Source organism: Salmo salar, chromosome ssa20, assembly GCF_905237065.1.
Source record: "Salmo salar chromosome ssa20, Ssal_v3.1, whole genome shotgun sequence".
Classification (NCBI taxonomy): Eukaryota; Metazoa; Chordata; class Actinopteri; order Salmoniformes; family Salmonidae; genus Salmo; species Salmo salar.
The window spans coordinates 59,019,000-59,042,613 of record NC_059461.1 but is presented as its reverse complement, the minus strand read 5'-3'; the positions used below and the strand labels follow the sequence as shown (position 1 = coordinate 59,042,613).

The following is a 23,614-nucleotide window of genomic DNA, read 5'->3' as shown; positions in this document are numbered from 1 at the left end:
CATTTTCCACTCCTCATCACGCTTTGAGCAAACTCACATCAACCAAAAAATGCATTGTACAAAATGTACATGTTAATATTTTCAAAAGACTTAACATTTCATTTTATAAACATTGTACACCAATAAAAGTGCTAAATATTTATTTAAGTGTACTATTGTACTATTATACCCAAGGAATACTTGTCCAGAGCAGCAAGCCTGTAGAGCACCACGGTGTGGTCCTGGTGTATAAGGAACTGGCTCTGAACAACTCCTACTCCTTTCGCATCTACCTGGCCACCAACAACTCCTCCGACATTAAGGTGAGAGGGACACGGGGTGTGTGTGTGGATCATTACAGTAACATCTTACTGATTCAGAGCAAAGAGGTGAACATGATCAGAGGGATTGTAATGCCCACTGGCCTGACCTCCTGGCACTCTGACTCACACTGTGGTCTCTACTGAGGGAAATCACATGTCACACTGGAAGTCTGCGGTCTGTTTATTTGTGTGTATGTGTGTGTGGTGATCAAGATGAGTTCATTCATCACTGTATCAGAAGGCATTGGTGCATATTAATGAACAGATGATTTTGTATTGATTTGTTTATCTGTGTCTAGGAACAACTCAGATTGAAACCCCAAACCTCATACATTAGATCTGAATCTAGCCCAGTGGGCAACACTGGTTAAAATGACAATGTTTTTCCAACTGGTAGGTTTATATTGGGATAGTAACACCATGTGATATCAAATATAGACCTCAGTCAATTTTTACTCTGTGATATTACACCGTCTCTTAGGTCACACGTCACCCAGTTCCTGAAATGTGGTTTGAGTGCTGGTAGTGTGTAGAATCAGTGGAGTGTGTATTAGTGTGATAGTAGTATCAGTGGTGAGGGGAATGGCTGAGTGATTGAATGGCTGAGTGATTGAATGCCTGAACTCAGCAGAGACCCACATCAGAGCACTCAGCTTCAGAACAGTCCATTTGACCCTGCCTAACTGGCCAGGGAAAGGAGTTGTTGACCGTTAGTCAAAATTAAGAAAGATTTTCCATCACACACCAAATTGACCATGGAAACCATCTCCGTCCACCAGCTCCCAGGTTTCCTGAACAGGGAAGTTATCATTACTCATTGTGTATTTATTCCTTGTGTTGTTATTTTTCTATGTATTCCTCTTTTCGCATTTTCAATTTTTCTACTATTTCAGTTTTTTTTCTCTGCATTGTTGGGAAGGGCCAGTAAGCATGTGACAAATAACATTTGCCAGTGGTGTAAAGTAACTAAGTAAAAAATACTTTGAAGTATTACTTAAGTAGTTTTCGTGGGTATCTGTACTTTATTTACTATTTATATTTTTGACAACTTCTACTTTTACTCTACTACATTCCTAAAGAAAATATGTACTTTTTACTCCCATACATTTTCCCTGACACCCAAAAGTACTCGTTACATTTCAAATGCTCAGGCAGGACAGCAATATAGTCCTATTCACACACCTATCAATATAACGCGTTGTCATCCTTACTGCCTCTGATTTTGCGGATTCACTAATAACAAATACTGTTTGTAAATTCAGTCAAAGCTGTCTGAGCGAAGTGTGAATTCTATCAACCTCTGCTGTCCATAAACATATAGAAAAACAAGAAAATTGCACGATCTGGTATGCATAATAAAAGGAATTTGATGTACAGCATTTACTTTTACTTTTTACTTCTACTCAGGTATGACAATTTAGTACTTTTTCCACACTATACTTAAGCACATTTAGAACCAGATAGTTTTACTCAAATAGTATTTTACTGGGTGACTTTCAATTTTACTTGAGTCTTTTTCTATTAAGCTATCTTTGCTTTTATTTATTGAGTACTACCATAGAAATAGAATCTCTAGAAGGGCCTTATTTAGACTGGTAAGCTCATGGGTACACTCCATATGGCAATTTGACTGGTAATTTTTATTTATTTAATTTTATTTTTATTTAACCTTTATTTAACTAGGCAAGCCAGTTAAGAACAAATTCTTATTTACACTGATGACCTACCAAAAGGAAAAAGGCCTCCTGCGGGGACGGGGGCTGGGATTAAAAATAAATAAATATAAATACAGGACAAAACACATCACAACAAGAGAGACAACACAACACTACATAAAGAGAGACCTAAGACAACAACATAGCAAGCGAGCAACACATGACAACACAGCATGGTAGAAACACAACATAACAACAACATGGTAGTAGCACACAACATGGTACAAACATAATTGGGCACAGACAACAGCACAAAGGGCAAGAAGGTAGAGACAATAATACATCACTCAAAGCAGCCACAACTGTCAGTAAGACTGTCCATGATTGAGTCTTTGAATGAAGAGATTGAGATAAAACTGTCCAGTTTGAGTGTTTATTGCTGCTCGTTCCAGTCTCTAGCTGCAGCGAACTGAAAAGACGAGTGACCCAGTGATGTGTGTGCTTTGGGGACCTTTAACAGAATGTGACTGGCAGACCGGGTGTTGTATGTGGAGGATGAGGGCTGCAGTAGATATCTCAGATAGTGGGGAGTGAGGCCTAAGAGGGTTTTATAAATAAGCATCAACCAGTGGGTCTTGCGACGGGTATACAGAGATTACCAGTTTACCGAAGAGTATAGAGCGTAGTGATGTGTCCTATACGGTAAAGAACATCTAGCCGCTCGAGAGCACCCTTACCTGCTGATCTATAAATTATGTCTCCGTAATCTAGCATGGGAAGGACGGTCATCTGAATCAGGGTTAGTTTGGCAGCTGGGGTGAAAGAGGAGCGATTACGATAGAGAAAACCAAGTCTAGATTTAACTTTAGCCTGCAGCTTTGATATTTGCTGAGAGAAGGACAGTGTACTGTCTAGCCATACTGCCAAGTACTTGTATGAGGTGACTATCTCAAGCTCTAAACACACAGAGGTAGTAATCACACCGGTGGGGAGAAGGACATTCTTCTTACCAAACCACATGACCTTTGTTTTGGAGGTGTTCAGAATAAGGTTAAGGGTAAAGAAAGCTTGTTGGACACTAAGAAAGCTTTGTTGTAGAACATTTAACACAAAATCCGGGGAGGGTTCAGCTGAGTATAAGACTATCATCTGCATATAAATGGATGAGAGAGCTTCCTACTGCTTGAGCTATGTTGTTGATGCAAATTTAGAAGAGCGTGGGTCCTAGGATTGAGCCTTGGGATACTCCCTTGGTGACAGGCAGTGGCTGAGACAGCAGATTTTCTGACTTTATACACAGCACTCTTTGAGAGAGGTAGTTAGCAAACCAGGCCAAAGACCCCTCAGAGACAGCAATACTCCTTAGCCGGCCAACAAGAATGGAATGGTCTACCGTATCAAAAGCTTTGGCCAAGTCAATAAAAATAGAAGCACAACATTGCTTAGAATCAAGGGCAATGGTAAACTCATGGGTACACTCCATATGGCTGGTATTGTGATGCAGTCATGTCCATGGCAAGTTGGAATGTTCAATCAACTGCTGCTGGATTGCCATGGTAATATAGAATGCTCATTGAAATGATGCTAAGTGATGTGGCTTACAATCAAGTTGTCATCTGAACCTAGATTTATAAATGCACCCTGACCAGCATTACCGCAATATCCACAACTACAGATATCACAAATATCCCAATACTGCACGGAATACTGAAAACTAAGGTAAATACTGACCAGGATGCAGTGCAAAAATAACAATCGAAGGACCTCGGGTCATGAGCTACGGCCATTGGTGTCTGAACCCTCCCTGGACCCGTCAAGACTTTCCCAGGTCCCGGCAGACTGGACCCGCGAGACCTCCGGAGACGTGTGGGAGGACCAGGATGGGCAGTCATTACTATACCTGTCCGTTGCTCACGACCTCCCGGCAGATGACTGAAATCAAAGGCCGACTGGGAGGATTGTGCCTCGAATGACTCCAAGCACGCGGTGGTGCAGTTGACTAATGCAGGCACGGTGATAACACGGACTCTTGCCACCCACAGGGAGACACTGTAGATGGGGCAGAAATGTTCTCATCACCTGAGCCGGATGTGGACGACAAGAGCGACCTGATAACCAAATTCACATACACCAAGAAATGTACCTTACGGAAGCCGCTGAGGTTGCCCAAGAGATAGCCGAGTAGAGGAGAGAAGCTCTGCGTAAAGAAAACATTGGGCCGAAGAACCTGATGAGAAGCCTGAGGATCTCCGTGAAAGACATGGACACTCTCAAGGACATAGTCCTGGAGATGCGTAAATACCTGGAGGAGAGCAACAGCACCACTGCACGGCTGGAGACTCGACGTCTGCAGCTCCAACAGCAGAATGACGCCTTCAGGGATGCGATTGAAAGTCTGAACGTAATCTGTCCACCCTTAAGCACGAGAGAGCTGAGGATAGGGTGAAGTTATGGGATCAGAATGGCTGGCTGTATCGGCCTATTGCAGTCACAAGTCGATGAGGGCCGAATAGCTTTTCTTCACCGGAGGAGTTGATCCAGATGAAAACTTCCCTCATTGAGGAGATGCAGGTAGCCAAGTGGTTAGAGCGTTGGGTCAGTAACTAAAAGGTTGCTGGATCAAATCCCTGAGCTCACAAGGTAAAAATCTATTGTTCTGCCCCTGAACAAGGCAGTTAACCCACTGTTCCTGTCATTGTAAATAAGAATTTGTTCTTAACTGACTTAAATAAAAATAAAAGTTCAAATTAAAAAAATGCAAAGTGCTGTGGCTGAAAGCACATGCCACGACCTGGATTTTCAGGAGAGGGTGCAGGACTTGGAGATGCAAATTACCAGGCATGGTTTCAGGCAATGATTAAATACCAGGCAAGGATTTTCGCCCAGGGTGGCATGGTTTCATTGTGTGTAATGCCTGCCAGTGTGCCCACATGCCAAATTGGACAAAAGGTTCCATGCGGAGACCTGCTTGAAGATGCAGAAAAGGGCTTTTTCAAATCTTATGCCACTATTAATCACACTGCCCTCCCTCCCGTCTGAAGGATATTATATTTCAACATGTTCCATAAAGATTAGTTATTTTTACAACAAACAAAAGCGTATTTAGCCTATTCATGGATAGAATGTTTAAGCCTACAGAGCAACACAGACAACAAAGCTAACATTAACAGCCAGTCAATATAATAAATACATAATCAGTCTCAGTAAGTTTGTAATAAATACTTTATTATAAATATTCCAATAAATAACATCAATAACACATTGTTAAATAAATAAATACATATATTTCATAAATCAAATAAATAAATAAATCCCAGTCCTTAAATATAGAAATAAATAAATAAATAAATTGACCAACATGATCTTCATTTACTGGTTTTGCACTAAACCTACTGTCATTCAGCTCTAACTGAGCCAAAAGAGTTTAGATAGCTCATGTCCCACTCATCTAGGCATTCACAGGGTAGTGCAGTAAGTATTCAACAGTTATGATGGCAAAGTAGTTGATGATGATGTCTGATGATGAAGATGACAATCAGTTTTGCTGATGATTAACTTGTTGATGGTGATGATGATGATGATAAAGATTATCAGCACTTGTTATAGTTGATGAGGATGAGGAATTGGATGGTGTTGAAGATGAGGATTTACTTCCTGTGGTCCCCAGCAGAGATGTATCCCATGGCTCTGCTGATGGTGATGATCCGGAGGTGGAAGCCTTTCAGTACCTTACACAGATGGACCCTCTGGTCCACAGAGTTACCACTAGTCAGCTTAGGGTCTGCAACCTGCAGGGCAAAAGGAAACAAAGCTTAACTTTATAAAAATGCTAACTTTAAGTCCATAGTTGTGTGCGTGCCAATAACATTTGTGCTGTCTCAAACACAGAGGAACACATTTTTTTGTGTACACTTTTGTAATTGTCTATATGAGTTTGTTGTCATTAGAAAACTGAATCAAAAGAAAAAGGAAAATTCAGGGAAGGAAGGAATGTTTTATGACCCAAAAAAATAAAATTTTGAAAAATCAAATCTTACATGTGAGGAAGGATCCCCTTGTGTGGATGGACAATTATTGAGTAGGTTCTTGGTGTCCTGGACAGTGGAGCTGAGGTCGGCCTGTTTGTAAGCCTGTAGTGAGGCAGCATAATGTCCTAGGTCTGCTCGGATGTTCCTCAGACACTCACTCTGTCAGAAGAAAACAAAGATGGACAGAGATCAGACAATCAGACATATAGGAAGCAGTTGAAATGGGTGAGCTAGGAATGGGTGAATTATGTGAAATGCAGTCATTATAAAATCTACAGACTGTCTAAAGATCTAACTGTTTCTTTTTTAAACTGTGGATTTATATACAATGATGCAGTATTGTAAGAACACAATAGTTACCTCACTGAATGTGGTGTTCCGTTGACCAGAGCATCTTGTGTTCTGAGGAAATACAGCAAAAATAATGCATCAATAGACTGATTTATATCACTATTCTGTAAATCCTAATTATTACTTTCAATTAATACTTAAAAGCCCGAGAAAGTATATATATATATATTTTAAATAATGTTAATATGAATCTAGAAAATGACTGTGACTTACCCTGTCCGTGTTGGGTTCGCAGGCTATGACTGTCTGGGTCTTACTGTTTACCTCCACGCGCTGCTCCGAGCAGTTTAAACCCCCAAACAGGTTTTCCTATCAAGGGAAAATGATTCACTTAGTAAGTGGATAAATCAATCACAAACTGTAAGCATATCAACGATACAGACGGACTGACTGACTGAATGAACAATACATTAGATATGAATTAAAAGTTCAAATTCATTAGTTATAATTGTCACTCACGTTGTCCAGGAGCTTTCTAACATTCTTGACGAGCTCTCTGGAGAGGTCAGAGCACTGCCCGCATTTCTCAGTTTCCAAACTCCGCGGCGTGCGCACTGGGGTTCCCATGGAGACTTGGCAGGACAAAGCGAGCAGCAGCACACAGCTGGTAAAGTCTGTGTGGAGGGAGGACACAATCAGTCAGTCAGCACCAACCAATGCATCACCCCAATAATCCTCTAAACAGACCAATAATAAAAACACCCCTGAAAATGTAATTCTTTAACTCCATAAATGAAAACGGAAGACATGTCAAGTTTGAGGCATATCATTTCAGAGGGTTTAGTTGATAAAAAATCCCACATCAATAAAATGATGTACAAATAAAATGAATACTCACATAAATAAAAATTTGGCAGCATGATTCTGAGATCTTTGACTCAAGTGTGGCGTAAACTGATAGGTGTCATCTTTGCTTCATCTGATCATTATATAGCCATGCAGCGCTCCTAGAGGGAATCCCCTGGCCACATTTAAACACTGAATTACATACAGCAAAACAACAAGACCCGCCGAAATGAAAGCGACGCGTCAGTCAAGTGTAATTTCCTGAGTGGTCTCTGTTTACATCTCGGCCAATGAGTGACTCCTTCAAGTGAAACTGGAATTAACATCCAGGGCCTCGTTTCGATTTGCATGAGTAGGCTCAAGAGGAAACCAATGCCTTGAGGTGAATGAATAATACAATACCTATATATATTTTTTACATTATAGTGAGTAATGCAGTGAGTCACATTCTCTTGTGGGCAGCATATCACTCCGTAGCCCAACTCTATCCAGAAACTTTGCAGCAACCACCGATTGTCAAAAAACTACGAGAGACATGCATTCCGATGTCAATGTTTTACTTTTGCTGCTTATTTTCTCTAGCCTATGTAATTGTCAAAACTAGACAGATGACACAAAGAATAATGTTAGAAAGCATTTTCTAAATGATTGTATTATAGGCCTAGAGATGTGGCTGGGTAGTAGCCTTTAGTCTACTTTGACATGAGCCTCTTCTCTAGAAGGCTGATTGTTTTAAACTACATTCATAGTTGTTCTTTTTTTTTCTTGCAAAGCTTTACATGCTTTCAATTATGCATTATAAACATACATTTCGTAAGAACGAAAAACAATGTAAATAGAAAATAGGTTTAATTTCCCAACTTTTGGTTGAGTTCTTCACCACAGGGGTCAAAATAAAGTGGCTTTTGAGAAGTAAGTTGTTAAAAAAGAACAACTTTAGATTTCGCCTAATTTGTATATTCTGTCATAAAGAGCACTTGTTCAACTTAATAAAAAACATGCCCCCCCCAAAAAAAATTGAATATAGCAAATGCCTATTAAGTAACATGGTTGACCATAATAGGGTTGATTAGATGATTTCATCTTAAATCAATCATACATCAATCATACTGTGACAGTGGCATTTGGGAGGGGGGGGGGTCGATTCCCACGGTTGAGCAGTACGAAAATGTATGCACTCCTGTTAAAGTACTCTGGATAAGAGAGTCTACTAAACCATGACTAAAATGTAATGGGATTGCCCATGACCCCTGCACACCTCCACAATTTGAACCCTGGCATTTGAATTTGTTTACCATTGGCCTGTTTAGTTTAGAAAGTACTCCTCTTCCAGTAAAGGCTGACCCTCAGGGTCTGTAGAGAAAGAGAGGCCATGGTGAGTCAACCTGCTGGGGAGAGTTTCACAGAAGTGGATGATGCTTGTGGTTGTGACCATTGATATGAGATCAGACCTTTCAAAACCACAATCACAGTAAAACACAGAGCTATCTTAGGCCTAAGGTTAAAATCATCTACTCTTTAAAATAAGGTGGTTTTGTATGACTGTTCATCGAAAAATATTATTATAAAAAAACTGATGCATTCTTCATACTCTTGTTGCCTCTGAGTAAAATATTCAGCGGAGTGATCAGCTTTTCTCTTCCCAGGTGGCAGTAATGTTGGTATGGTTATTCATTTATGAATTATGTCCAAAATCCTACAATGCACTTGTCAGTATTAGTATTACATAATTATAAAATAGTTATAAATGCACTGTTAATGTATTGTGTTTCGCCATATGGACATACAGTATGTACTTATAATATTTACAATAATATGTCAATCTCTGTCCACTTTTCTTAACAGACTGCACACCAAACCACAATATATGAAACAAAGTTTATTTTTTATTTTACATATCTGTACATAAACATTTCTTCCCTCAAATAAAAATTCTCAATACAATAGGATGTAAATGATATTAACACATTTATTCATTTAAAATGACTCGTGTCAGAAAATCAACATTTACAAAATGTTGAAGACCGATCAGAGTGAATGTATTACCAAAAGTTACAACTCCACTACAAGGCAGGCATGTTTCCTTTACACTCTTTTAGCACCTTCAAATAAACATTTCTCAGTTGAAAACTACCAATTGTGCAGAATAAAAAGAGGTTGACTTTGAAATACTTAAAAATTACCTTTCAACTTAAAATAGTCTGATGTTAGTCGTCATAGTTTTATACAATGTTTCTTATTTTTCTCTTTTAACTGACTTTCTACTAATTTCTCACTATTATTATTTTTTTTCTCCACCATTTTGTATTGACAGTTATAATTTAGTGGCGAATGTAAAAAGTTAAAAATAAACAATAGCGAAGCAAGGCCAATCACTGCACAGGAAGCCGGGACAGTATCCATGACAACACACAATCAGTTTCCTCTTCTCCCAGGAAGCAGGAAATTCTCTGTCTTTAGCGCTGGGACAACCACAGAAGCAAATGAAAGGGTGGCCTTCCTCTGGCTGCTGCCACCATGGGAGAGGGGCAGACAGAGGGGGAGCAGCGAGAGACATGGGGCAGGGCACAGGGACCAAGATGGGGCAGGGGTGGAGTAAAGGGATGGGGTAGGGTCGAGGTGTCTCATTTGGATGGGGTCTTCTCAGCCATGTGTTTCTGCTGGCTCTCAGCATGCCTGAGTAAAAACAAAATGATGATTAGATAAACTACTTTATTAGCTGCAGCTATCTGTCCCAAAGACAGAGTCCCCTAATCATTCCCTGGCCTGTTTGAGGTCCTTGTTCTTCAAGCTGCGTGTGTGTGTGTGTGCTTCTGTATGAAAATCATGCAAATGTATAACCTTTGCTAAACATCTGTCCCAAAGACAGAGTTCCCCCAAACATTCCTGGCCTGTTTGCGGTCATAGCCCTGGGGGCTGTGTGTGTGTGTGTGTGTGTGTGTGTCTCCGTGTGTGTGTGTGTGTGTGTGTGTTAGATAGCACCACCACCTGGTCAGGTCCTCTATGTCCACCAGCATGGCATCCTGCTCCATGTGCAGTTCATCCCTGATCAGCAGCAGCTGCACCAGCTCCTCATTCAGACCTGGAGAAGACAAACATCAGAACAACGTCAGAAAAACATTAGAGCAACAACACACCATTAGAACACTAACATACACCAGGCGCTGGATTCAATCCATATCACAGAAGTATCGCGGAAGATGTGTGTTAAAGGTCATTTCCGATTGAGCCGTCATTTGCAGCGGTTACAGTGAATGCAGTCTCCGCAAACGCAGGAATATTGCTTTTATATATAATTTCAATCGAGCTATAACACGGATCTTCCACGATACGGATTGAATCCAGCCCCAAGTCATACGATACACAGATTTCGAATGGAGCATTTCTTTTTAAACCATGCCACTAAAATACAAGATTCTATAGCAACATTTTTGTGGGGGATTTTTGGGCCTTCTGTGTAAAATGAGGTATTGTACGTCTTTCACCAGTATCATCACACGTGCATCCAACTTACATTGTCTGAAATGACTGTCAATACGAAAGATACCGTCCCTAACTAACAATGTGTGTATGTGCGTGAGTGTGCTTGTGGTCTTGTTCTTCAATCTTCGTGGGGACCTGAAATCCCCTAAAGTCCTCACAAGGATTGTAAAACAAGGAAAATTCTCACTCTTGGGGAAATCTCCCACGTCCCCACAAGGACAAAGGCTATTTTAAGCTTAGGGGCCAATGGTTAGGGTTAGGTTTAGGGGTTAGACAAAAATAGGATTTTAAATGGAAATACATTTTAGGATAGAAAAACGTGTGTGTGTGTGTGTGTGTGTGTGTGTGTGTGTGTGTGTGTGTGTGTGTGTGTGTGTGTGTGTGTGTGTGTGTGGTACTCACTCTCTATCTGGGAGTGCAGGTCGTTGACTATAACCTGTAGTTGTCCCAGGGTCATGTCTCTCAGGTCTGTAGGCTTCAGGCTCCTCTTCATCAGACACTCACTGATGTGGGGCATGTGGGGCAGCTAGAGAGAAACGCACATATCACCAGTTACAAATACACACACATTTACAGAAACATACAGCACATCGGAAATGTACAAGTACAAAATATGTACACTCACTGATATGGATCCTTGGGCACTACAGAACCCAACGACACTGCAGTATATGTGAGTGTGAGTGTGTGTAGGCCGATGTGTGTTTGTCTGTACAAGATGGTGCAGATGCTTGAGGAAAGGCGTCATTTCAGTTTAATCTGCATCTCATAAATATATCCAGCTGCTGAAAGCAGCCCCATGCTCCAGGAGCTGCCCAGCTTGAGCACCAGACTGTAATATGATGCAAATCCCAATCTCTCCAGCAGGGGTCAGCCTAGTGACGACTGTCACAGCAATATACAGAACAGCAATGGTCCCAGAACTGACCCTAGTCATAGAGAGCTACAGTAAACAACTCTGTCTCCTTCCTCCTGGCCATAGCTGCGGGAAGTAGGGGTGCTGAAGATGTTGTAGCACCCCCTGAAAGATCAGAATATACACTACCGGTCAAAAGTTTTAGAACACCTACTCATTCAAGGGTTTTTCTTTATTTTTACTGTTTTCTACATTGTATAATAATAGTGAAGACATCAAAACGATTAAATAATACATATGTAATCATGTAGTAACCAAAAAAGTGTTAAACAAATCAAAATATATTTTATATTTGATATTCTTTAAATAGCCACCCTTTGCCTTGATGACAGCTTTGCACACTCTTGGCATTCTCTCAACCAGCTTCATGAGGTAGTCACCTGGAATGCATTTAAATGAACAGGTGTGCCTTCTTAAAAGTGAATTTGTGGAATTTCTTTCCTTCTTAATGCATTTGAGCCAATCAGTTGTGTTGTGACAAGGTAAAAGTTTCTTCAAGGGCAGTTGCAAAAATCCTAAAGTGCTATGATGAAACTGTCTCTCATGAGGATCACCACAGGAAAGGAAGACCCAGAGTTACCTCTGCTACTGAGGATTATTTCATTAGAGTTATCAGCATCAGAAATTGCAGCCCAGTGGAGACTGTGTGAATCAGGCCTTCATGGTCAAATTGCTGCGAAGTGCGGAAGGTAGCCTAGTGGTTAGAGCGTTGGACTAGTAACCGAATGGTTGCAAGATCGAATCCCTGAGCTAACAAGATAGAAAGCTGTCATTCTGCCACTGAACAAGGCCGTTTAACCCACTGCTCCTAGGCTGTCATCAAAAATAAGAATTTGTTCTTAACTGACTTGCCTAGTTAAATAAAGGGGGGAAAAAACACTCCTAAAGGACATTAATAAGAAGAGACTTTCTTGGGCCAAGAAACACAAGCAATGGACATTAAACTGGTGGAAATTTGTCCTTTGGTCTGGAGTCAAATTTTTGATTCCAACAGCCATGTCTTTGTGAGACACAGAGTAGGTGAACGGATGATATCCGCATGTGTAGTTCCCACCAAGAAGCATGGAGGAGGTGGTGTGACGGTGTCGGGGTGCTTTGCTGGTGACACTGTCTGTCATTTATTTAGAATTCAAGGCACACTTAACCAGCATGGCTACCACAGCATTCTGCAGCAATACACCGTCTCATCTGGTTTGGGCTGAGTGGGACTATCATTTGTTTTTCAACAGGACAATGAGCCAACACACCTCCAGGCTGTGTATGGGCTATTTGACCAAGAAGGAGAGTGATGGAGTGCTGCATCAGATGACCTGGCCTCCACAATCATCCGACCTCAACCAAATTAAGATGTGTGCCAAGAGTGTGCAAAGCTGTCATCAAGGCAAAGGGTGGCTATTTGAAGAATCTCAAATATAAAATCTATTTTGATCTGCTTAATACCTTTTTGGTTACTTCATGATTCCATATGTGTTATTTCATAGTTTTGATGTCTTCACTACTATTCTACAATGTAGAAAACAGTAAAAATAGAAACTAGTTTACTGGGCCTTTACTAGTCCTGTATTAGCAGAATGACATAGCCGTCTGTAGTGCGGGCAAGGCATTTTTTTCAGCATCCCCCCAGCCAAAGAATCGGAGCACCCCCACCTCCAAACTACTTCCCGCGGCTATGCTCCTGGCAGTAAGCAACACACTATACGCTCTCTCTTTGTCTTCTTGGATTCTTTGACAGTTTGTTCTTGTCAAATCAACACACAGCCTTTCACTGCTGTCTTTTGTGTTTCCTTAAAGAGTTTCAGTTTCACTTCCTCTCATCCACCTCTTTATCTCTCCCCTTCTCTCTCATTCTGTATGTCACACCTTGTTGGGTTCAACAGGGGCAGGTTTGACATTAACCCTAGATAGTAACCAAGGTGAATCATAAAGCATCATGTTCTTTCTCAGGCTCGCTGGGTATGAGAATTTCCCTCGATCCCTTGTTCAATCTATTTCTATCATCTGTGTGAATCTCCTTTATCTCTCTCCTTAGCTTAGGAGAGAGAGAGAACGTGTCTAAGGGTGAGAAAACATGTGCTCCTTCCATTGCCCTTTTGCTGTATGACTTGTGAGTGTGCGAGATCGCTTAGCTGGTTCTTCTTGTCAGAGTTTCTCACTCCTCTTTCACTTTCACATTGGCACCCATGCAACTGAGCTAGGGGCCATGTTTCCCCTCTGCCATGTGCCACTGTTTCAGTTCGGCGAGGGAGCACGGAAGTCCGTGACACGCAGAGAGGCGGGGGTGTGAGAAAAGAGAGAGAGAGTGAGAGATGCGGGGGGAGAGCCGGCCACCGCGAGTGGTAGTGTTTTGATCACGATATGTGTTTGGGCTTATTGTGTTTGTCTGAGGCGGAGTTTCCTCCCTCAGTTATATTACTGGCTTGTGAAGTTAGTGGCAATACGAATAAGGATACCACCAACAACAATACTCAAGTATTTCATCATATCAGTATTCTCTTAGCATGACATGAATGGGGAAAAACGAAAATAATGTAATTCTCTTGGTGGGAGTGTTGTGTAAATTCTTGTGTAAATTCTTTGGAAGGCCACATGGCTTTAGTGAATTAAAGCGTGGTATCTGGTGTAAAAAAAAAACATCTCCTCACACACATTCCCCTCATTTCTCCTGTCATTATTGGCTTACGCAAGAGCCCCTGGCACTCAACCCCACGGCCACTGGCTTAACAAACTGGCCAGGTGCCAGCCTGCACTCTGACTATGTATTTTTTGGTAGGGCTGAAATCAACTGGTAAAGGTTCACATTCTTGTATATTTCTATAACAAATGTATTGAGAACTTGTACCCAGGAATGAGCATATAGGTGTGAGTCTGCCCACAGCATGGCGCTGCCCCTGTGCTCAGTACAGCAGTGCGTTAGCTTAGCGTCAGGGCCTCATCTGCCCCTGTGCTCAGTACAGCAGTGCGTTAGCTTAGCGTCAGGGCCTCATCTGCCCGTGTTCAGTACAGCAGTGCGTTAGCTTAGCGTCAGGGCCTCATCTGCCCCCGTGTTCAGTACAGCAGTGTGTTAGCTTAGCGTCAGGGCCTCATCTGCCCCCGTGTTCAGTATAGCAGTGCGTTAGCTTAGCATCAGGGCCTCATCTGCCCGTGTTCAGTACAGCAGAGTGTTAGCTTAGCGACAGGGCCTCATCTGCCCCTGTGTTCAATACAGCAGAGTGTTAGCTTAGCGACAGGGCCTCATCTGCCCCTGTGTTCAATACAGCAGTGTGTTAGCTTAGTGACAGGGCCTCATCTGCCCCTGTGTTCAATACAGCAGTGCGTTAGCTTAGTGACAGGGCCTAATCTGCCCCTGTGTTCAGTACACCAGTGTGTTAGCTTAGTGACAGGGCCTAATCTGCCCCTGTGTTCAGTACACTAGTGTGTTAGTTTAGTGACAGGGCCTAATCTGCCCCTGTGTTCAGTACACTAGTGTGTTAGCTTAGTGACAGGGCCTAATCTGCCCCTGTGTTCAGTACACCAGTGTGTTATCTTAGTGACAGGGCCTAATCTGCCCCTGTGTTCAGTACACCAGTGTGTTAGCTTAGTGACAGGGCCTAATCTGCCCCTGTGTTCAGTACACTAGTGTGTTAGTTTAGTGACAGGGCCTAATCTGCCCCTGTGTTCAGTACACTAGTGTGTTATCTTAGTGACAGGGCCTAATCTGCCCCTGTGTTCAGTACACCAGTGTGTTAGCTTAGTGACAGGGCCTAATCTGCCCCTGTGTTCAGTACACCAGTGTGTTAGTTTAGTGACAGGGCCTAATCTGCCCCTGTGTTCAGTACACTAGTGTGTTAGTTTAGTGACAGGGCCTAATCTGCCCCTGTGTTCAGTACACCAGTGTGTTAGCTTAGTGACAGGGCCTAATCTGCCCCTGTGTTCAGTACACTAGTGTGTTAGTTTAGTGACAGGGCCTAATCTGCCCCTGTGTTCAGTACACCAGTGTGTTAGCTTAGTGACAGGGCCTAATCTGCCCCTGTGTTCAGTACACTAGTGTGTTAGTTTAGTGACAGGGCCTAATCTGCCCCTGTGTTCAGTACACTAGTGTGTTAGTTTAGTGACAGGGCCTAATCTGCCCCTGTGTTCAGTACACTAGTGTGTTAGCTTAGTGACCGGGCCTAATCTGCCCCTGTGTTCAGTACACCAGTGTGTTAGCTTAGTGACAGGGCCTAATCTGCCCCTGTGTTCAGTACACCAGTGTGTTAGTTTAGTGACAGGGCCTAATCTGCCCCTGTGTTCAGTACACTAGTGTGTTAGTTTAGTGACAGGGCCTAATCTGCCCCTGTGTTCAGTACACCAGTGTGTTAGCTTAGTGACAGGGCCTCAGATATGACACTCACCTCTTCTGACTGTTGGGCACGACTACATCCCCAAACACGTCACCCAGTCCATTCTGGGATGTTAATAATAGATCGCCCCAACCCAAGCACCCCCTCTTTACTGAATAAGTAACGTCTTCTGCCCAGGTGGAGATATTGGTGTGTGTGTGTGTGTGTATCTGTGTGTGTGTATGTGGGACTTTGTGTGTGTGTGTGCTTGGGGGAGGGCACTGATGCAGATGAGACTGTTAAAATAATCATGGCTGTGGTCGCTGACGGGGCAGAGAAGGGTGGTGTCTACCATGTGACATCATCACAATGTTAAAGAAGACCAGTGTGGATGGTTTGCTCTGAAAAGACCTGGGGTTAGAAACACTGACTAGAGGCTGAGGTTACAGGCCCGTTGCCTATAGCGACGGTACTGACCAGATCTGCCACAGGGGACTTCTTGCGGTTCTGTTTTTCCACCTCCACCTGCATCTTGGCCATGGGTTTGGCCATCGCCAGGGCTAGCTTAGCCTCGGCCTGCAACTTCTTCTGTCTGCTCAGGAAGTCCATGTCCTCCAGAGACTCACTGTCTTCCTCCGTAGTGTCCCGGTCAGAGTAGGACGAACTCTGCTTCGACTGGGGGTAGGGACGTGGAGAGAGTGGAGACAGAAGAATGGGAAATAAGGAAAAGTTAGTGGTTTATTCCCGTTGGGTCTTCGTTCTTCTTGTGTTGTCATTGATAGGTCATTCACTGAACACAGAGGTCAGTCAGACAGGGAAACAGCTCAGAGCTATAACAGATGGTTATAAATACTGGGATTATCTCACTCCCTCTCCCTCTCTCTATTCGCTGTGTCTGTCAGACAGCCTGTGGCCACTCATCCATGTCCTTCAGAGAGCGTGTTCATATTCAACCCTCATTTGTTGCCGGTGTATTGGTTAACGGGCCAGAAAACGTGAGCATGGCCATTCACTCTCCCCCACACGCTAACCCAGGGCTATGGCTCTGATTCATACCGAATCTGTCCCTTTCTGTCGTTGTCTCTTGCTCGCATTCTGTCACAGTCTTACTGAGTGTGCTATCTAGAATACATGAGTCACACAGTAGATCTCTCTAAGAATTTTTATTTCTCTCTCATTCTACCTTTCCCTCTCTCTCTTGCTCTGTCATTCTTCCACACAAGTCCTACTGAGAGCTATCTTTCTGACTCATATAGCAAACTCTGTGTGTGAATCCCCAACAGTGAGAGAAACATATTCACACAGAAATATGAACGTGTGTGTGGTCAGTCTGTACCATGGGGGACAGCGGTGTGTCCAGACTGGTCTCTGTCTTGCTGTCGTCTGCATCGCTGTCCTTGTCGCTGCCGCTGTCGTTGACAAAACAGATCTGCAGGTTCATCCCACTCTGCAGCCTGGAGAGAGGAGAGAGAAAGAAAGAGGAAAGAGGAGAAAGAGAGAGGGGAGAGGATGCGTCATTACTATGGGCTAAGGAAAGTTCTATGGGCTAAGGAAAGTTCTATGGGTTAAGGAAAGTTCGCTCACCAATAATTGCTTGTAGGGTTTTATTGACCCAGATAACATGCACCTAGGCACCGCTGGTGAGAAAGAAACTCAATAACAGTCCCATCTAGCTTTCCACTCAGGCCAAACCCTCCTCTAACTCTCCACCGAGGTCTCAGTGTGTCTGTGATAGGACTGTAATAGCGACTAGCCTTCCATGGCATTATTAAATATGTCTACCCCTTAGCCCTCCCTCTCCTGCTCTAACTTTGGATCGATCCATCCAGGGTGAAGGTTCGATCCAAACAGCTAGACTCCGACGGCTCTCTAGACCTCAGAAGACCGGAGTCCTGTAAGATCTGGATCAAACCATTTTTTAATCAATAATCGGCTTATTTAAAGCAGTAATTACAAACACATGTAGAGAAAACCTGATCGATTACACAGCCTGGACCCAATCGGTCCAGATTTAGTCAGACCAGAGTAATCGATTGGTAGTTTCAGAGGAAGGAGCATCAAAATAATCCTTGGAAATAGTTGAGCAGTTCATGGAAGTACCTGACTTCTCCAGCAGTGTAACCAGTAAATTTCACCCCATAAGATTTTCTTTGGTGAGACATCTAATTTTAATATATCATAGTTTCAGATTCATTAACGTTGTGAGTGCCTTTGTGTGTATGACTGTATGAATGTATGTATCCTGGAATACTGGTTCCAGTAAGGTTGAGGTTGTGTGTAGGAGTGCATTTTGGGAAGTGAGATCCACAGTGCCGGGATGCAGAAAAAGAGAGAGGAAATGTCCCTTACTCTCAACAGTCAACAGAGGTTTCAGAGGGAGAGAGCAGGGGTCTGTTTGTGTGGGGGAGATGGCCCTACAGAGTTCCAGGAGAGTTCCACTTTTACAGGCATTAAGAAAAGGTCAAATCTGACTCTGTTAGAGTCATGTCCAGTAACCTGCAATTTCACTCTAGTGACAGTGCCCACACACATAAAGAGAGTGATGTCATTGCTTCTCAAGAACAGGGACAGGGACTGAGGGTGAAACTGATCTGTGTCTGTATCTGTGTGTCTTTATGTGTGTATGTGTGTATGTATCTGTGTGTGTGTGTGTGTGTGTGTGTGTGTGTGTGTGTGTGTGTGTGTGTGTGTGTGTGTGTGTGTGTGTGTGTGTGTGTGTGTGTGTGTGTGTGTGTGTGTGTGTGTGTGGGTAGGGCTGTGATGGTCATGGAATTTTGGATGAAGGTAATTGGCCAGCCAAATGACCGCGGTTACCATAATAAATGTTTGAATGTCCCAAAAAATACGCATAATTTTCTCTTCTCCTCCACTCCTGACTGCAAGTGCTATTATAGAAATAGAATAAATAGAACGGGCATCCCCATTCAAGTCAATGATAGCATAATGGATTTTTTTCAACCTTTATTTAACTAAGCAAGTCAGTTAAGAACAAATTCTTATTTACAATGACGGCCTAACCCGGCAAAACCTGGACAATGCTGGGGCAATTGTGCGCCGCTCTATGGGACTCCCAATCCCAGCCGGATGTGATACAGCCTGGATTCAAACCAGGGACTGTGGTGACATCTCTTGCACTGAGATGCAGTGCCTTAGACCGCTGCGCCACTAGTGACCATTGCGAGTGTACCCATAGGAGCAAAGCAGGAAGTAAAATATGTGCTAAAATATGTGCTGTGATTTGTTGATTCAACTCAACTGACATTACAAACAATACATTCTATTACATGGGCCACATCAGTTAACATCATTTGAAGGAACATTCTACATTACCATGGAAATTACTGCATCACAATACCAGGCAGCCATTGCGAGTATAATCATGAGTTTACCGGTCAAGGTGAGAGCTTCCAAGCCCGTTCTATTCATTCTAATTCTATGTGTGCTGCTGCTGCATTGTGGGGCATTGACTAGTCGACCGAAGACTAATTTGCTTGTTTCAGCAAGGAGTAACAAAGTTTCATCACATTGTCAACCGCACTAACGCCCGGCCGCCCCCATCTTCAGTCAGCTGTTCGCGCCAAACGGCATTTTTAAACGCATATGACGGTTATTTCATTTCATGACGGCATTCATCATTAACCGTTACACGGTTATATGGTAATTGTGCCAGCCCTATGTTTGTGTGTGTATGTAAATGTCTGAGTCTGTGTGTATTGTAGACTTTGTGGGATTGATGTACAGCTGATGATGCATGTCTCTTACCGTGAGGACAGACTGGGCTTGCCGCTCTTGCTGCAGCTGGTATAGATACCCGGCCCATCGTCAAAGAAACTACCCAGGGCCAGCTTCTGCCGGATGGACTCCCTCTCATTCTTTTGGGCCTGGAGGGGAGAGGAGAGGGTTAAGGAGGCTAATAATAGGACTGAAGACGTTGTTAAGCAGTAACCATGTGGTGAGGAGGGGAACTGACAGGCTGTGAAACATGTGGACAGCTCGAGACACCAATAATATTATAATATTCACCACTAGGTGGTGCAGATGTATGAGAGATAGAGAGTCCAACACATTTTCACTGGTCACTCTCTCCACTCATGCAGTCAAACACACACATTCCTAAACCACTGGGCATCCCTGTCTAATAGCACTATAAGCATGCCTGCCTCCTGGGCCTGCTTTCCAGTAGGAATTCCCACTTCTGACCCAGACAGCTTTGGCAGCACCTAACACAGTCACACCCGGAGGAACACTCATATGTGCTAATGGCACCACAGGAGGCTGGTGAGGGGAGGACGGCTCATATGGCTGGAATGGAGTGAATAGTTTGGTGTCAAACACATGGAAACCTTGTGAATGTCACCGTGCACACGCCTGAGAAGAAGTGTGTAGAGACAGGGTTTCTCTCACACTCCCTGTGCTGGGTTATCAGCCACAGTAACCAGGCCTATCAGTAGACAGACAACACAGTGTGAGAGTTTAGACTGTTCAAGGCCGCTACAGGACTGTTTGACTGTTGTTGTTACAGGTGGTGCTGGGAGGTCAAATGGGTACCAGGGTCAGATACAGCGCAGTGTATGTTTTGGTGCCGGGGGGTTGGGAGTCCTCCAGGACGAGGAGTGTTTGGGGGGAAATATTGACCCTCTCTAAAGGCCCAGACAGAGGAAGAAAAAACCCTTTCAGTGCTCACACACATACACACACACAAAGAGCAGGCCTTTCAGACACAGGAGAGAGGGGAGGCGAGAGGTTTAGAGAAAGAGAGAGGAAAGCTTTTAGAGAACGCTTTGGAGGAGAGGGGGAAGGAGGTGAGGGGAATAAGAGCAAAGGAGAAGATGGCAGAAGCCTTGAGTGTTATCCCTCTCTTTAACTCTGTCCTCAACCTTTTTCAATTTCTCTTTCTCCTTACTTCTTTCTCTCTTCCACTAACTCACTCCTTCTCTTCCTTTATCTCAGCCCTTCATTTATTCCTCCCTCCCTCCCTCCCTCCCTCCCTCCCTCCCTCCCTCCCTCCCTCCCTCCCTCCCTCCCTCCCTCCCTCCCTCCCTCCCTCCCTCCCTCCCTGCCTCCCTCCCTCCCTCCCTCCCTCCCTCCTCACCATGGCAACATTACCATAATCCCTCTCCACACCAGAGAGCCCAGGAGACACAGCTACTGTTGGCACTGCCAGGACACACTGGCACCCACAAGAGAGGGCTTGGCACAGAAGGGCGTTTGTGTGCGTGTGTGTGTCTGTGACTGAGTGAGAGAAAGAGAGTGTGACCAGGGGTACTGGGTGAGGCAAGATGATTACATTTAACAGCATCACTTTACCACTTCTCAGACACTAACAATCACACACACACACACACACACACACACACACACACACACACACACACACACACACACACACACACACACACACACACACACACACACACACACACACACACACACACACACACACACACACACACACACACACACACCACTTCTAGCTCCCTGTGTCATAACACTGAGTGGCTGACCAGCAGGTGTCAGTGCTGAGTAGTGGCGCTCCTGAGTTGTTGCTGTAATTACCATAATAACAGACAAGGACTGTTGTGTCACAACAGAGAGGTGTTAGTGACAGTAGCCATTGTTAAGTTAGCATCATGGGTGGTGGGGGTACTTATGTTAGGTGGTCTTTGTATTGGAATGTCAGGTTGTAATGTTTGGGGTGATGTGGCAGTGTGTGTGTGTGTGGTTTAGTGTGTGTGTGTGTTGTGTTTGCATAGGGTTAGCCTGCATTCCTACATTCATCACCATTCTTACTAGGTGTATTATTGTAAACAGCCCTAAATTGCTTCTAAAACGCCCCTAAAGGCTTCTGCATACTAAGTTCGATTGGCTCCTAGCAGAACTCGGCTAGGCGAAGTGAACATCTGTGCCTCACATACTCCCTTAAAAGACCTTCGTTTGAAAAATGAGAAAAAAGTGGCAATACTACTGTTTGTCCCTCTTGAGACGCGGTAGCCAGTATATACACTTCCTCAAGATAGTCAGAATTAATCGAAGATAACTCATGAAATGTGTCATTCATTTTGACGTACATGCCGAGGATGTCTTGGTCGTGCAATTTGACATCTAACTAAGATGTTTGTGGCAGTATTTCTCAAGTGAAAAAATGTGCATGAAAACGAGGCATCTCGTTCAATGCTGTCTTAATGCTCATTTGAAGGAACATTCTCCATTATGATGGAAATGATTGCACTTAATTGAAGAAACCCTACTGCCGAAAAAACACGCCGGATATCAAAACGAACAAAAACGTCACAATATACGTCATAATATATGCATAAACTGTTTCGGATGAGAAGCATGCGGACGCTTTTAGGCAGAACCCAACACAACCATAATCCTCTACCTAACACAGCTACCATAGTCTTCCAACAGGACTACCTTCCTTCACGTTAAGCCCCTAACTAACTAGTTAACTTATGAAACGGCTGCTGGATGGAGGTGTGAGAGAGAACGGGCTCAGATCTCATCATGGGCAGCATTATAAAACCCTCAAAGAGGTGGTGAGTACGCCACATAGATGTCTGTGACTGTGGGGATAGCAAATGGACCCATCTCTCTCACTTTAACTTCTCTCCTTTCCTCGCCACAATAGTCATGCCATTCATTTAAGATTTGTCACAGAGCTTTCCTCTCCTTTTCCTCCCAACAAACATTCCCTGTGTTATTACCACAATTCCTTGTGTGCCAAGCCTCTGCTCCGAAAAGTTTGACATTGTGTGTGTGTATATCAGAGAGACATACGCGCCCCCAGTCAACAAAGTTCTGATAAATGACTTCATTTCCTGGTCCTGTGAAAAGTGCTGTAGCTCCTAAATTAGATTTTGAGAAACGCCACTGTGCTGAATTGTGTTTATCCTCAAATTTCAGAAGCAATTTTCTCTTGTGAAAACCCTCATTGATAAGACATGTTCTTCTCCTCCCCTGCTCTCCCCTCCGTCTCTACCGTCCTCTCCTCCCCTGCTCTCCCCTCCGTCTCTACCGTCCTCTCCTCTCCTGCTCTCCCCTCCGTCTCTACCGCCCTCTCCTCCCCTGCTCCTCCCTCCCTCTCTACCGTCCTCTCCTCTCCTGCTCTCCCCTCCGTCTCTACCGTCCTCTCCTCCCCTGCTCTCCCCTCCGTCTCTACCGTCCTCTCCTCCCCTGCTCTCCCCTCCGTCTCTACCGTCCTCTCCTCCCCTGCTCTCCCCTCCGTCTCTACCGTCCTCTCCTCTCCTGCTCTCCCCTCCGTCTCTACCGTCCTCTCCTCCCCTGCTCTCCCCTCCGTCTCTACCGTCCTCTCCTCCCCTGCTCTCCCCTCCGTCTCTACCGTCCTCTCCTCCCCTGCTCTCCCCTCCATCTCTACCGTCCTCTCCTCTCCTGCTCCTCCCTCCCTCTCTACCGTCCTCTCCTCCCCTGCTCTCCCCTCCGTCTCTACCGTCCTCTCCTCCCCTGCTCTCCCCTCCGTCTCTACCGTCCTCTCCTCCCCTGCTCTCCCCTCCCTCTCTACCGTCCTCTCCTCTCCTGCTCCTCCCTCCCTCTCTACCGTCCTCTCCTCCCCTGCTCTCCCCTCCGTCTCTACCGTCCTCTCCTCCCCTGCTCTCCCCTCCGTCTCTACCGTCCTCTCCTCTCCTGCTCTCCCCTCCGTCTCTACCGTCCTCTCCTCTCCTGCTCTCCCCTCCGTCTCTACCGTCCTCTCCTCTCCTGCTCTCCCCTCCGTCTCTACCGTCCTCTCCTCTCCTGCTCTCCCCTCCGTCTCTACCGTCCTCTCCTCTCCTGCTCT

General features: G+C 44.2%; 2 protein-coding genes across 4 annotated transcripts in view; both read right to left on the bottom strand.

Annotated features, from left to right (window-relative positions):
* Nucleotides 1-5,276: 5,276 nt before the first annotated feature.
* Nucleotides 5,277-7,612, bottom strand: il12a (interleukin 12a). The gene is made up of 6 exons (XM_045704225.1): nucleotides 7,175-7,612; nucleotides 6,796-6,950; nucleotides 6,550-6,645; nucleotides 6,346-6,387; nucleotides 5,995-6,144; nucleotides 5,277-5,745 (listed from the first exon to the last, which is right to left on the bottom strand). Exons 1-6 carry the CDS (start codon nucleotides 7,194-7,196, stop codon nucleotides 5,605-5,607), a joined length of 606 nt encoding a protein of 201 aa, XP_045560181.1. The 5' UTR covers nucleotides 7,197-7,612; the 3' UTR covers nucleotides 5,277-5,604.
* A 1,376-nt stretch (nucleotides 7,613-8,988) lies between these two features.
* LOC106580942 (schwannomin-interacting protein 1) overlaps nucleotides 8,989-23,614 on the bottom strand; it is a 56,455-nt gene continuing 41,829 nt past the window's right edge. For all 3 annotated transcript variants that reach the window (XM_014162527.2, XM_014162529.2, XM_014162528.2), the window contains 6 exons: nucleotides 19,582-19,700; nucleotides 17,156-17,273; nucleotides 16,297-16,494; nucleotides 11,008-11,131; nucleotides 10,111-10,204; nucleotides 8,989-9,798 (listed from right to left, as the gene is read on the bottom strand). In XM_014162527.2, the coding sequence (XP_014018002.1) occupies nucleotides 9,747-9,798; nucleotides 10,111-10,204; nucleotides 11,008-11,131; nucleotides 16,297-16,494; nucleotides 17,156-17,273; nucleotides 19,582-19,700 (705 nt within the window). In that variant the 3' untranslated portion in view covers nucleotides 8,989-9,746. The remainder of the gene's footprint in view (nucleotides 9,799-10,110; nucleotides 10,205-11,007; nucleotides 11,132-16,296; nucleotides 16,495-17,155; nucleotides 17,274-19,581; nucleotides 19,701-23,614) is intronic.